The sequence below is a fragment of the Cryptomeria japonica genome, chromosome 2 (assembly GCF_030272615.1).
Source record: "Cryptomeria japonica chromosome 2, Sugi_1.0, whole genome shotgun sequence".
Lineage (NCBI taxonomy): Eukaryota > Viridiplantae > Streptophyta > Pinopsida > Cupressales > Cupressaceae > Cryptomeria > Cryptomeria japonica.
This window is the reverse complement of record NC_081406.1, coordinates 123,785,873-123,801,024: the sequence shown is the minus strand read 5'-3', so window position 1 is coordinate 123,801,024 and position 15,152 is coordinate 123,785,873. Positions and strand designations below refer to the sequence as shown.

The window sequence follows — 15,152 nt, the reverse complement described above, 5'->3', positions numbered from 1 at the left end:
GTCAGTGGAAATTACATAGACATTCTCAACATAGCTCCAGTGTTGAGCACCCAAACTCTTGATATAGATCTTCATTATGTCTTTCCATATTTTGAAGTTATCTCTATTGAACTTAGGACCTTCTCTCTTCATCATTAAGGCGTGATCTTTTATCAAAAGCGGTTAAGCTTATATCACCGAGGACCTGGAGTTGCTCTGATACCAATTGATCAATAATGATGAACAACAGATACCCTAACTGGTACTGAGAGGGGGGAATGAATCAGTACAGACAAAAACTTTCTCACAACTTATCAAGCTAAAACAGCACTAACCGATTGTCTTTATTACTGAATCTTAACCATGGCAACACTGGTTAAACACAGTAAGACTTCAGACAGTATAGACCGGTAAGTCTGAACACTTCAAATACATTTAATACTTGATATCTACTTCACCCATAATTATATGCATGTGGTGTGTCAACAATACCATAACCATTAGCTTTGCATGCACAATTACTTAAACAAAGAATACTTAATCATCACATGAAAAATGCACAACTCATGACACATAGGTTTTTCACGTGGAAACCCAAATGGGAAAAACCACAGTGGGGATGAATACCCACAAGCTTGTTTTTGAACTCTTTTGAAGCTCGCTCTATTAGGAGCTTAGTTCGGTTAAAGACTTTACAATAAGGTTATGCTAGGAACCAATCCTGTTAAAGATCACCCGGTTAAGGGATGGTTATATACCCTGTTAAAGGTTGAAACCCTATTAAAGGTTACCTTGCTAGAGGATTTAAAGAACTCAATGAACTTGAGTCACTTGGTTAAAGGATTTACAGTAAGCCTGTTAAAGCTACCCAGCAAAGGGATTTTCCTTCTGTTGAAATGGAGAAGACAACAGGTCAAGCTTTGATCTAATAATAGCACTATATGCTAATGCAGATCCTTTTCAGTTCCTTTGCACTGCAATCACACTCTGCAGTTTTCTCTTACTGGTCTAGCAAGTATCTCATCACTTGGATACACTCACAACATTTGCCAACAACTCACAATAACAAACATCATCAACCTTATAGACAACAATTAGGTCGGTAGCATAAACCCTAAACCCTAATCTTTTTAGGTTTACAATACAAGCGATCCAATCCTGGTTGTCCAAACACTTTGCATAGAGCAATAGAATTTCAAACAAATCACAAGACAATCTACATCATCCATTCTTCACCGCACATAGAAATCAGTAACTCATCATACTTTCTTCTCATACCACTAAGAAGATTGTTCATTCCCGAGGTAGATATTTAATACAGTTGATCTTCACATGCAAGATCCTTAAGGAAATCCTTCACGTGCACAAAGCTGACGTGGCATCACGATCTCATCTTCATCTGCTAACTCATCACAGAATGTCATCAATTGCATCACACGAGCGAGATTGCCAAATTGAAAACCCTAAAGCTGAGACTACCAACCAGTAGTCATACTCAGTGAAACCCCGACACCAGTTCACTGCATCTCTTCATATCGGTTCACCAACTTCTTCCAATCTGCATACCGGTTCACTTGCACTTATTGACATCAACGACAACATGCATTATCATCATGTCAACATGTGGGTTCATCATATGCCAACAAATATTCCTTTTGTTCCAAAAGTGTGGACAGTTGAGCCGGAAGAAGTTAGGGTTGAGGATGTTGCAGGGGATGAGGATAAAACAAGTACAAATGAAGCAGACAAAGCAAATGAGGATAAGGGCAAGGGTGATAATCCTCTTATCACTGAAGAACCTGTGAAGGAAGCAAAAGAAGAAGGTTACAGAAAAAGTGTAGGTAGAGGTCAAGCAAGAGACCTTGCAAAGGCAGTGAAGGGAAAGCGGATAGCGAATGATCCAAAATTTGTGCAAAGACCGATTAACCTCGACTCTCTGTCACCAATTCAAAAGCTTCAGTTAGCATCATTTGTCCAAGCTAAGGCCAGTGAAGATCTCTTGAGGTCTCATACAGAGGACAGTATGTTGCTAACCCTGGCAACCGATATTTTGGAGAAATTAATGCCCTCATTTCAAAAGGATACTTTAGACACTCCATCCAAGCAGTTAAAGAGTTTAATCAATTCTGTACACACACATTTTGAGACACTACATCGGGGCAGTTAAAGAGTTTAATCAATTATGTACACACACATTTTGAGTCCTTTGAGAAATCAGCTGAGGAGAAGGTTCAAAATGAGTTTAATGCTAAGAGGCTCCGAACTTTGAGTAAGATGATTGCAAAAGACAAAGCCACATTAGGTACTTGTGTGAAGAGTATGCAAGATGCATTGTTTGAAGGTGGTAACTTGTACAAATCATGCTTATCACTATCCAAGTTCACTGAGTACATTGAGAAGAAGTCTCGAGTGCATAAGGATCAGCTAGCAAGCATATCTCAGTCGGTTGATCCTCTGATGGTTTCCTTGAGCACTCATGAAAATCAAATAATATCATTGCTTGAGAAAATCAGAAGCTTGAGCCACAATCGAGAGGATAATTAACAGAGTTGGGGAACTTAGGAGTCTCATCATTTCCAAGTTAGACATTATGCTCAGTGCCTCGAAGGATTCTCAAGATGCTCTGGCAAACAGTGATCTGACAGACCTAAATACAGCATAAGCCCAAGCTTATCTTTTTAGTGGTCTGATAACAATTTTGAAGAGCTTGAAGAAAGGTCGGGACAATCACTTGGACACATTAAAGAATTCCTATGCAAACATCTTTAAATTTTTGCATGTAAGGACTATGCGTACATATGTATATCATTTTTGGCTTGAATTTTTGGTTTCCAGAACCCTACCTTTGCCATTGATGTCAAAGGGGGAGAGTAGGAAAGTAAAAAATGTTGATCTTAAGGGGAGTTATTGAATTTTGGAGTCTGGTAGTCAGAATTTTGGTTGCAATGTATATATTTTGGTTTTGGTCCGACACTTAGTCATTTTTCACTAAGTGTTGCCATCAATTCCAAAGAGGGAGATTGTTGACAAGAGACACTGCATTGATGTTCAAATGTTGTCATTGATGGCAACTAATATTAGATGCGCCATCCGCAATTCATAATTCATTCATACTAGAAGAAAGATTGAAGTCCGATGAGGTCCTATGAGATAGAACAAAATATCCGATAATGTAGAATAATTTAGTTGGCGGTTCAGTTGTGTTGGGTATTTTGTGTTGCGGATCTCGATGAAACATTGTGGATGTGTATTTTACCTTATTCCAGGTTTATGGCCTCCGATGTTGAGTTTTGAGTGAGTTGGAAGGTCCATATACAGGTTTTTGAGTAGAACAATGTTCATCAGCAATAACATGTGAAGATTCATTGTGCAAATCTTGCGGATCGATTTGGCAATTGTTTGTGTTCTCGAGGTTAATGAGTCAACGTGTAGGAAGCGTGTGGACAATTTGTTTTGATCTGCATAGCTGTTTTGAATTGAATTAAGCTGACTTGGGTAACACATTTCATTTGTGTTATGCGATTTCATTTGTGTGTTATGCGTTTTGGGGCCAACATGATGAAGATCTAAATTGAGGTTGCGGATATATAACACCAATTGATATGATCATTTTTGGTATCAACAGTTGTGTGGAAAATGATTGTGAGCAATTGTGCACAATTTCACTTGCACAAGTGAAAGATTTGTGCTCCAAAATATAGCAGAAGATTAGAACAAAGCAACATAGCAAATCATAATAAGATTATGTGTTGTGTGTTTAACCGGAACTATAACTCAAGCATGTGTTGATGCAATTCAATAATCCAAACCTTCTTGTATCTTTTGTAATCATTTCGTAAGGTAGTGAACTTTCCAAATTGTAGCCCTTTTTGTAATTTGAGCAATGAGCTCTAGACAGTGTGTTTGAATGCATATACATTCCCCATTGTAATATTTCACTTACTCCTAACAAGATATTATCTCATTGTGGGTAGATCCCCACCGTGGTTTTTCCCTTAACCGGATTTTCCACATATAAATCTGGTGTTATGATATTGTGGATGTTTGTCTCATGTGTTTATATCTTTCTTTTGTTGATTTGCATTAGATGGTTGAAGAATCACGTTAATAATTTTAAAGTTTGCAGAACACTGATTCACCTCCCCCCTCAATGTTCATTGATTCCAACCGCTGAAGCTTATCACTCTCAAAGCTACTACGAGTCGCATAGTGGCACATTAAATGTTTGTGGTATTGACCAAAGGTGAATATGCAAGCCCACAAAGCCTTTGCAAGCTGCTGCAATTGAATTACAGCCTTGCTTTAGGGTGTAATTTCAATTGATGCGAGTAGCTTTATAGCTTAATGCCATGGTCCACTTAAATTAATCTTTTGGATCAAAATCCAGGTCATCCTATGCAAGATAGCGTGTGCGCTCTGATGGAAATGGAAGAATATATTTAACTAAGGAGAGGTTCGAGGTTCACATATGAAGCTAACATGATAGACTGTATTGACAACCAATAAAGAAATGCCAAATGGACTAGAAAGGAAAACAGGAGGATGCGAAAGAAACACATTAATTATACATTTATTTAAAAATAAACAATATTTTAACTGAAATGTTTTAACTGAGCGTGCATTGTATGGATGCACGCATGACGACCATACATTCATCTTTGATGGCCATGGGTACGTTTTGTATGTAGAATGATTTTTGTCAAGTTCATCATAGTCAAGCTTGTTACTTTGTGTATAATGGTTTTTGTCAAGTTGATCATATCATCAAGGCTTAAATATTACATGCAAGAGTCGTACATCCTTACCATGATGAATCACGCTAGTACGGAATTATTACCAAAGTAAGATGACGTAAATTATCACTCGACATAGGATATTAGTAATAATTTCTGATGCACGTATGGATGTCGGATACTGAGGTCTAATGATAAAAATGTTAATTACCATTACCTCTCAAAAGCTAACATGGTCAAAAATCATTGTTCATTACAAGGATGTACTTAATTTATTCCTGCTACAATAGACCAGTGACCGTTACAGGGGGGGTCTAGCCCTTCCGATGTGCTTCAAGTTCTGTATCAAAATGTTTACATTTAACTTGGTCGTTAAGCTTTATAAATTAGAAAGAATATTTCTCACAATATAATTGTTGGATGAATTAAATAAGAAAAACCTTCGCTTGCTATATTCATTACAACAGTTAATTAAAATATTAGTATTTGACCATATCGAGCTTTGAAAAAATGGGTATCACAACTAGCAAAGGCTTCAAGAATAGAACCAGTTGATCATATATAGTTTTAAGTGGGATAGAAAAAAAGAGCTATGGGCAATCTCAAAAGTTAAAAGTTAAAATTTCTAGCCAATTTTAGTTTATTATTTCTGACCGATACATTTACAATTCATGATTTGACTTGATTCTTTAAAATGGTAGATTTAATGTCTTTTAGGTCATTTGTATATGTTGGTCCATCCAATAAATAACTAGGAAACTGACAAACAGCTCCTGAACCTGAATCACACTTCAAAAGACCATACTTCAGCACTACATACATTTTTATGCACAAACAGTAACAATAAACAAATCCAATTTTCCATAGACAAAATTTTGTAAAATAAATGAACGTAGAGATTTTCCCTAAGAATAAAATGTAACAAATGCTGTAATTGAAGCCACATTAAACTATACCTACTGCACAGTTATCAAGTATGATTGCCTTTTACCCAGCATCGTCTATGGTTAAATATAAAACATGCAGAAAGTAAATGAAGATGCAAAAGTCCCATGACTCTTTCCGTGAACAAAGCATTCACCATGCATAAGCAGCTTATTTTGAATAATCTATAGAGCATAAAAAATTGTTTCCAACTTTCCTGCTGAATTGAAATTTATACAAAAGCAACTGAGATTTAAGTAAAAGAACACTAAAATTATCTCTAACTTCCAGTTGAAGTGAAATTCATACAAAAACGTGTAAATTTGTAATTTCTTTTACCCATAATGAAAGAGATCTATCTAAAATTTACCCATCTCAACATTTGAGTACTTCAAATAAGAATAAATAGATGAACTAGCTGTATTTGTCTGCGTCGACTCATTCTTGATGCCTTCAGGAAGAATGCCTTTAAAACATGCAACATCTTGAGAAATTTTCTGCAATGCAAGAAAAACATCAAGCTCAAGCACGGGACACCCATTTTTTTGCATACTCCTTATTATATCAGCACCAAGTCCAGGCAGGCAAGTCATGGCCTGATACATTGGAGGGCAAGTTTGGCCACTTTAGAAAGTAGCAGCCTCAACATCTGCAATCTTTACATTGTTGGGAAGAAATGCAGGATACCACGGTTGTTAAGAGCCCAAAGATGAGGAGTGATTTCATATATATTTATAAGCATTCCAAGTTATAAATTTTCACCCATGATTGTAGACAGCAATAACTGCTGCACAAATGCCGCCCGCCTCCTCTCCTCTTCAAACTTGTGTTCCCTTTCTTCCATGGTTAAAGATGAGTCAGCACTATCACAATAAGATACAGAAAACAGTTAGTGATGCACATAAACCACTGAAAATGACAGGATGTCAAGATCAAAATACTATGCTTTTACCATGCGCTGCAAAAGGGGGCTTCAAATAATTCAAAATGTATAAATCTCCTAGGCAACAAACATTATACACATGAACTACTCTAACTTAACTCACATCTGAGCAAATTCGAACTAGCTAAGAGTAACACTGACACAAACACAAATTATGCATTCATTGTCAACACCTCATTCACTCAAAAGAAATACAATATACAAACTGAAATCACCCAGTAAAGATAGTAAAGCTCAAAACTAATACAAAAAAAAAAGTTTTGACATAAATTTTGAAAAGGAAAGCAATAGTCTCTGTCAGTCCATCCGTCTCCTGCTTTGATTATTAATCTGAATCTAGACTATTTATCATCGATTGCCCCTAGGGAAATCAAAACCGGCAAACCTTGCAACAAATAGAAATTTCTTGTTATGTCTGCTCCAAATAATTAAAAAATATATTCAAACGAAAGTAATAAAAGAACAAATAATTGCAAAATCTGATGCATGAAAACAAACCATTTTTCCAGTACTTTATTCCCCACAAAGCATCGTTTCCAATCCAACTAAACTTACCACTGCCGTCCAAACCCATCAACGTTATTCATTTAAAAACATAATCAGACTAATAATAATAAAGAAACCTAAACATCAGAGGATAGAAGGTACCAGTGTTAAAAGCCCACCCCACTCTTTAAGGTATGGCATTAAGAGGCAACCCCAGATGAGGGAGCTTTGGAATAATCATTAGCAACATTAAAGGTCAGATACGGGAATGTTAAATGTATCGAATGATCCAACAAAAATAGCATAGGCATAACATTTAGGCAAAGACTTTAAAGTGCACTCTTTTCTCAATGGCCCACACCTGTTGTAGAAGCCAACTTCTTAGAGAAGAACGTAATCAGAATACATTTTGTTAGTTGCCCATATCACTTCGTAAGATAACACCAAGAGCGTTAAACAATGGTACTTGGAATACCTACTTGAGATGCTAGTTATACATGCTTTAATCTGCAATTGCAAAAGTCATAGTTGATAGCGATACAATCCAGTATCCATTACGCATGCTTTCTATTGTTAGGATGCCAGTTTCAATGAACTTGCTGCTGAAAACAAAACGAATATAGCGAATCATTGGGATCTACAGATGGTTATTGTTATTCACATTAAGATGACTGATTCTTATGAACTAGAAGAAAATTACTGTAGATGCATGCTCAATTGACAATACTTCACTCCCGTGCAACATGCATTGTTAATACCATGCAAGGAAATGAAGAACATCATCACAGTGTAATATTAACACCAAATTAATGTGGAGAAACCTCCTAGTTTGCTTCCAATGAGGCAGCCTTCTTTTTGGCCATCATCCTTACCTACAAATTCCACCACCTTGCTAAAATCTTCAATTTGGACGTTTGTAATTCCTTTTCATCGGACCTTGTCACTATCACACAAATCAACACAAACATCCATCGACAATTCTCAAAAGATTAAACTGCCCAAATACCATTATGATGTGTAGTCTCTCAAGCTTTAATGCTTATTAAAATTTACTGCTTAAATTCAACGTCAAGTAGAGATTTGGAATATAGTTAGTGTAATTAGTGTTCTTAAACTGTTGGAATGAAACAGTTTTGAAATTGCACAAGACTGGGATGAAACAACTGTGAAAACTCCAAGTAATGACATAAAGATTTATCCCACTAGGATGAATACCTGATGTAATTGGCAATTGCTCGACTTCTTCTCCTTCCTCCGAACAAAAGTAGTTGCAAAGGATTCAAACTTCAAATAGAACATGTACAATAATCTTCCTACTGTCACACTGACTAACTACTCATCAAATCAACAACTCTTATCTTATAACCAACTAAGTTTTCCAATTCTCCTCTCACGATCTCATGTGATTATGCCTCGTACAAATACAACATTGCATTATTCTTTCATGCACCAAAGGATTTCCACATGCAGAGGAACCAGATAAGTTAACTTTGTACTGTTAAATTTGCTTCTTTGTTCGAAATGCAAAAAATTGTCTTGGGCATCAACCTGTGTAATCAGAGTTTGCATGCACTTAAGGCATCTGTACCAGATCCATAACAGATGTGTCCTACTCCACATATGGGTTTTGGTCCAGTCACGATCTCAGGGTACAGCTCAAATCTATGCATCCTACACAGGGATGGCCCAAAATACTTGAGATGTACCTCAGTAGGACACACAATCCATAAATTACAACTGGATCCATCTATCTCTTTAATCCACACAATTATGTATCCTTCCTCCTTAATGTAGTAAGAGTCAAGACTTGTGGCTACAAGCCTACAACTAGTGAGTGCTGCACAGCAGGTAAATGCCAAATAAACTTGACAGTTTCCCCGAAGTTTGGTAACAGGCTTCCATGGAGCCAAAAGCAGAGAAAAGGATTTTACGCCTGGTAACTCAAATCAATTAACCAGAGTTTGGTTACTTGGCAAACCAAGTAACACAATTAATCTAAGAAAAACAAGGAACCAATAAATAAGGGGGATGTGGTGGATTAAAGTGTCAAACAAAGGAAAAAGGTTTGTCCAGTTATTGGTAGCCTGGATGGGTTGCTACACTATTTACTTGTATGTTTTTATAAAGCTCAAGTTTGAAAACATCACCAAACTGCCATACCCATACCATAAACGGCAACTCAGGTGTCAAGACAATAATCAAGGCACATATAAAACCACTGTGACACATGAAACAGTCATGAACTAAAGACCAACACTATCAGATTCAAAACAGCCATACCAATAACGCAACTGGCACCCTGCTATACCTCACAGTTACACCACTGCACTAAAAAAAAAGCTCGTTTCTCATGAATTTCTGGTTGTTTGATCAAGTGATTTGTTTCTACGTCCTTATGGCTTTTCTCTTCATTGAGGGTGAGTACTGAATAGGAACAAGACAGCATTAGCTGAATAATGTGTTGTGATTTTCCAAGATCAACAAGCAAAACCAAAGAATTACTTCCACAAATAATGATCACAAACAACCCAACAATGATATTATGCAACAGTTGAATCAAATGTACATAGAAGGATTGCTTATGTAGGCAAGCAAGTGAAGAGAGAAGGTGACTAACAACCTCTACATATAGTTGACATTTATGAGCACACTTGGCAAGTGTGTCTGAGGTGAGACAAATCTTTAAATAGCCTCTAAGTAAACTTAAATCAATGTGAATAGGTCACCCTTGGAAGTGGTTAACTACTAGCTAGGTATTAAATGACATTATTTACACTAAAATAATGAGCTTCTCCTCTGCAATCTTAATTTTCTTTAAATTTTGGATTCTCTTAGGATCTCATTTATGTTGGCATGAACCTAACACTAGAGAGAATAGGCTAAACATTTATCACTATAAGGTGCACCTACTCCACCATAGAAAAAGTTTCAAGTACCAAATTCTGTGCCAAGATTCAAAATTTATTCCGCACAGTTGATTAAAAGAGAGAAATTTGCTGGTGATCAATATAATTTTTTTCTCCCAAATTTCAATGCTTGTGAACTAAAGAAAACTATTCTAACCAGAATCTCCTTTCAATAATAATAGTGAATCGTGATAAACAAGATGGCCATTAGTTTACAAATGCTGCTCGCTTAAATGGCAATCATATGGCCCCGAGTAAAAAAATTTAGATTTGGCAAAAACTCAGTAGGCCAAAATTTTGACTCTACATTGGGCCAAAATTCATCATATTAAACAAAATATATATAAATTCATAAAATAATATTAAATACCTGCAAATTAATTTCGAACCATAACAATGCCTTCTGCTACTCCACTCTTCCCTAGTGGCATCCATGGTGCCCCTTGCAAAAATAGGTAAATACTTGTTGTGATGTTTTCACACGTTGCCCCATTGCAAATGGGAAACCCCACTTTTTCTGCTTCTAGGTTAGTTGTAGAGTCTTTTAGCTGTTAGCCTTTGCTTTGGAAGAAGTGTAGTATCCCAGGTGGCTAAGATGTAGTCAGGACAAGTCTCTCTCTCCACAATGAAGTCAAGCATAGCACTTCCTTCGCCCAACCAAGCTGCCGACCTGCCTCTTCCAGCATTGCCAGTGGGTGCCCAAGCCTGATCACTTCCCATTGCCGTCTTGCACCCTCCACTCTCACCTTCCACTTCACCTATCTTCCATCTCCTTTTCATTCCACTTCCCCTCACCTCCTTCCATTCCACTCCCATCTCCTAACTTCCTATCCCTACATCCCATATCTACATCCCTTCCCTTTAGTCTACCTCTCATACCATCTTCTAACCTCATCTCATATCTCACACCCTTTCCCCCTTTATCCTACCCACCCACTATCTATACTCCCTTTAACCTGCCCATCCACTACCCATATCTCTTCACACCCTTCATAACCCCTATCCTCACTAACCCCAGCCACATCCTATCCTTTACCCTTCACCTATCATCCCCATCCCTCACCTATACCTCCATTCCCTTCATCTCCTTTCCTTTATGCCTCACCTACCTTCCTTCATCTTATACCTCCCACTTTCTAACTCCCCATCCCATCCTTTACTACCTTCTTACCTACCACATCATCCTATCTTACACCTCCCAAACTCCCATCACCCATCTTACACCCTTACCTTTCCTTAATCCTTATAACCCCACAGCTCCTTACCTTTCCCTTCACCTTGCCCCCGTATCTTCCTTCAAATACCCCTGCAGCATCTCCCATTTACCACATCCTATTTCCTCCCCTTTCTTCATCACAAACCCCCTTCTAAACTCGTTACCTTAACTTTCCCTCTTGACAACCTTGCCACATAATATGCTTAAGGCCCCACCAAAACTCTAAGATGGAGAGTAAGTTTTTTTTAAGAATGCATTTGTTCTAACATAGCATGCTGGCCCACCGAACTTTAAATTGAAAATGTTTTTTTAAGGAGTGTGATTTCATTCGACCCCACGTAGCATACTTGGACCCCACCGACTTTAGAGTAGAGATACGATGATCACCTTGAGTCACAAAAACGATGCAATCTGTGTAAGCACATTCAATATGACTTTTAAAACACAAAGTTGATTTCAAACAATGAATGCAAGGCATCTAATGAGAAGTGACACACAAAAGGAAAACATTTAAATTGTTTGCCACAATTTTCAAGAGATCAATGACTTTGATATAGTCGATGGATTCCATGCAATGCAAATTGCGAAGTTCAAGGCTCTTTTATGCTAATTGATTGCAACACATTTGATATATGGCAGTCGTATATAATGAAGTAATTATACTGTGTGGTGGCGATTTAAAATAAATGCGTTCATAGGCATCACGATTTTAAGAAAGGGGTGCTCTCACTTGAGGATTGAAAATGATAACTATGCAAGCATTAAATGAGTGCAACCGGATTGCAAATGGATTAATTACCATGCATCAAATGAAAATCGCTGGGCAACCTGTGATGAGGTATCAATTTTGCATTCTTTTAAGCTCAAGTTGATCATTTCATTTAATCAACTCAAGAATCGATATTGCCTTTGTCAAGATTAGCGACTCAACTTTACCAGCAAACTGCCTTCATGCTCCAGCGAATTTGTTACTGAGACTGGCAATATGGTTTTGCCACATAGCAAGTGCACCCAGACTTGTCAGTGACTGCATCTTAAGGACAGCGAATTCATTCAGAAATCATGGTTTATGTTTGATTGTATTCTAAGCTACCAGCGAGCTTGTCTCATTTGGGTCAGCCTAAGGACCGGTATTGCTAAGGAACCGGTCTTGATTTTGTTCATCAAAGATGTGCCTCAGTAGCAGATTTGGCTTCCAGTGATTCCACTATCAATTAAAGAAGGCATTAGACCCATTCACTATCAACAGCAATTGGATCAAGATCAATCGAATTTATGATTGAGCATGGCGACTTTGTAATTGTTTAATATCATCAAATTTTATCTCCAGCAATGACACTACAAGTTCGATCACAAACAGAAATGGCGAATACACTTTGAGGCATGATTCTGATCCAGGTTGCGCCAAGAATACACAGCCACAACAAATTCATCCAAAGTGCGACTTTGACTGGCAGTGAGACGAATGTGTCCTCAAACTTGTTCACAGTGAATCGACTCCATTTGGTTAGCAAAATTGTTAGTGAAGGGAGTTATACTGAGATGGTTAGACAACAGTGAATAAAGTCCCAGTGAAACCATCATTGATCAGTACCAAATTTGGAAGTAATTAGGCTTCCAGCGATTCCACTATCAATTAAAGAAGATGTTAGACCCATTCACTATCATCAGCAATTGGATCAAGATCAATTGAATTTGTGATTGAGCATGGCGACTTTGTAATTGTTTAATATCATCAAATTTTATCTCCAGCAATGACACTCCAAATTCGATCACACACAACTACGGCGAATACACTTTGAGGCATGATTCTGATCCATGTTGCGCCAAGAATACACAGCCACAACAAATCCATCCAAAGTGCGATTTTGACTGGCAGTGAGATGAATGTGTCCTCAAACTTGTTCACAACGAATCGACTCCATTTGGTTAGCAAAATTGTTAGTGAAGGGAGTTATAATGAGATGGTTAGACAACAGTGAATAAAATTCCAATGAAACCATCATTGATCAGTACCGAATTTGGAAGTAATCAGCAATCTTACATCTGCAACTTAACACACTTCCAAGTTGATATTAGCAAAACCTTGAAAGAGGACAATCTAACCAAAAGATCAATTACCAGCTCATTCTTAATCAGTTTGCAGGTCTAAGACAAGTTACTTAGCCATAATTTTAAAGATAATCAGACCTTACTTTGCACTGGTATATCTTATTGTCTATCAATTTCCATCATAGATGACTCTCTCAATGGATTTTGATCATCTTTAAACATTTGCAAGGATTCGTTATTGGTAAAGATGATCATTTTCATGATAAGTTCAGATGTTCATCTTTAGGTTACGAGTCCTAGCCTAGGTTATTTAGTTTTATTTACAAATTGAATATCATTTTACAAAACTAATTTAGACAACTCTCGCAGGCAAAGGAAGGCGAACTCTCACCAAGGAAGACATTGCATCACGTCAAGTCTCAAGCTCATACAAGACAGCTGATAGGATCATCATCAAGGCATTATAAGGCAAGAATAGGAGTCATATACATCAAGAAGAGCACAAGAAGGCTCCAAGCACAAGTAAGATCAAATGCATTCAACACAAGAAGGAAGGATTAAGTATAGGCAAGACAAGATCTACTTGAAGTGCAACACTAGGGCGAAATACCCAAACAAGGGAAGTCACAGATCCTTGGTCAAAGGACATCAAAATTGGAAATCAAAAATTTGGCTAAGGCATGAAAATGATCTAGGCCGTCATTGCTCTTGGCACTCTCTATCATTGCTTTCAACACCCCCTGTCACCCCCCGTTATGCCCTATCATTGCTCTCGGCACCCCCTGTCATTGCTCTCAACACCCCATGTCATTGCTCTCGACAACCCCTATCTTTGACCACAATGAGGAATAATGGTAAAGCAATTAGTGTAAGGAGCAACTCTCAACATCAAGCACTAAAGTGGAAGTTTTCACAATCTTGAATTTCCTTCGAAAATCCAAGAATCATTGTTAGTATAGCTAAATGAAAGATCAAGAATGCAAAGAGAGAGTTTCAGAAGAGTTAATCAAAGTTAGAAGATCAACTTGAGTAAAGTCATCATCACATAGGAGCTTGGACATGTTGAGTATCAAGAGACATGCCTTGTTCATTCAATTACAACTTGTGATGAGTTACAAAGGCCAAAGCTGAGGTGGTGCCTAGTCATCATTCATCCAATCACATTATTTCATGAGAAGGCATCCAAATTCAATGAACTTGACTCATCCTATAAAGAAGATAACTACCACATGGGCACAAAGTTCGATGTACCTACACCCATCATCCATTGGTTGAATATTCAAAGGAGGACATGTCCCATCAATTGTAAATTTATCATTGGCCAAGCATTAAATGCTTTGCAATGGGTGTAACAAACCCTAATTAGGGATTCTATCTTTCGATCTTGGCCATTGATTGCAAACCAATCTGAGCCACTGAATTGTAATGAGAGCACTCTATAAGGCTCCACTTCTTCATTTGTAAAGTTAATAGCAAATAGTCAATAGTAGCAGTTCAAGAGTAGATAATAGCAAATAGCAAATAGTTAGAATAGGAAGAGAAGGTAAATATTCAAGAGTAGATAATAGCAAATAGTTAGAGTAGGAAGAGAAGGTAAATATTGTTGCCAAAACATTTTTGTAAGAAGCATGTAAACTTCATTGAAGATATGGTGAATTCTATGTGTTAATTCAACAATTTGCATGATCTCTACTTCTCAATTTGATTTTCATGTTGTTTAGATGACTGGAAGACTTTGTGCATGATCAAAGTGAAATTCGTATATCCATACTACTAACACCTTGCCAATGGAAAAGTGCCTTGTGTAATCAACTGGATCTATCCTAGCCAAAGCTTAACTTCAATTATCGCTTCTTCATTGATATGCATCAACTTGATGGTATCCATGCTTGTAGTGGTGATTTGAAAATCAT

At 37.4% G+C, this 15,152-nt stretch overlaps 1 protein-coding gene across 2 annotated transcripts in view; it reads right to left on the bottom strand.

Annotated features, from left to right (window-relative positions):
• Positions 1–5,883: 5,883 nt before the first annotated feature.
• Positions 5,884–15,152, bottom strand: part of LOC131039200 (protein DEHYDRATION-INDUCED 19) — a 47,947-nt gene continuing 38,678 nt past the window's right edge. For both annotated transcript variants that reach the window (XM_059216450.1, XM_059216451.1), the window contains exon 5: positions 5,884–6,499. In XM_059216450.1, coding sequence (XP_059072433.1) covers positions 6,385–6,499 — 115 coding nt within the window. In that variant the 3' untranslated portion in view covers positions 5,884–6,384. The remainder of the gene's footprint in view (positions 6,500–15,152) is intronic.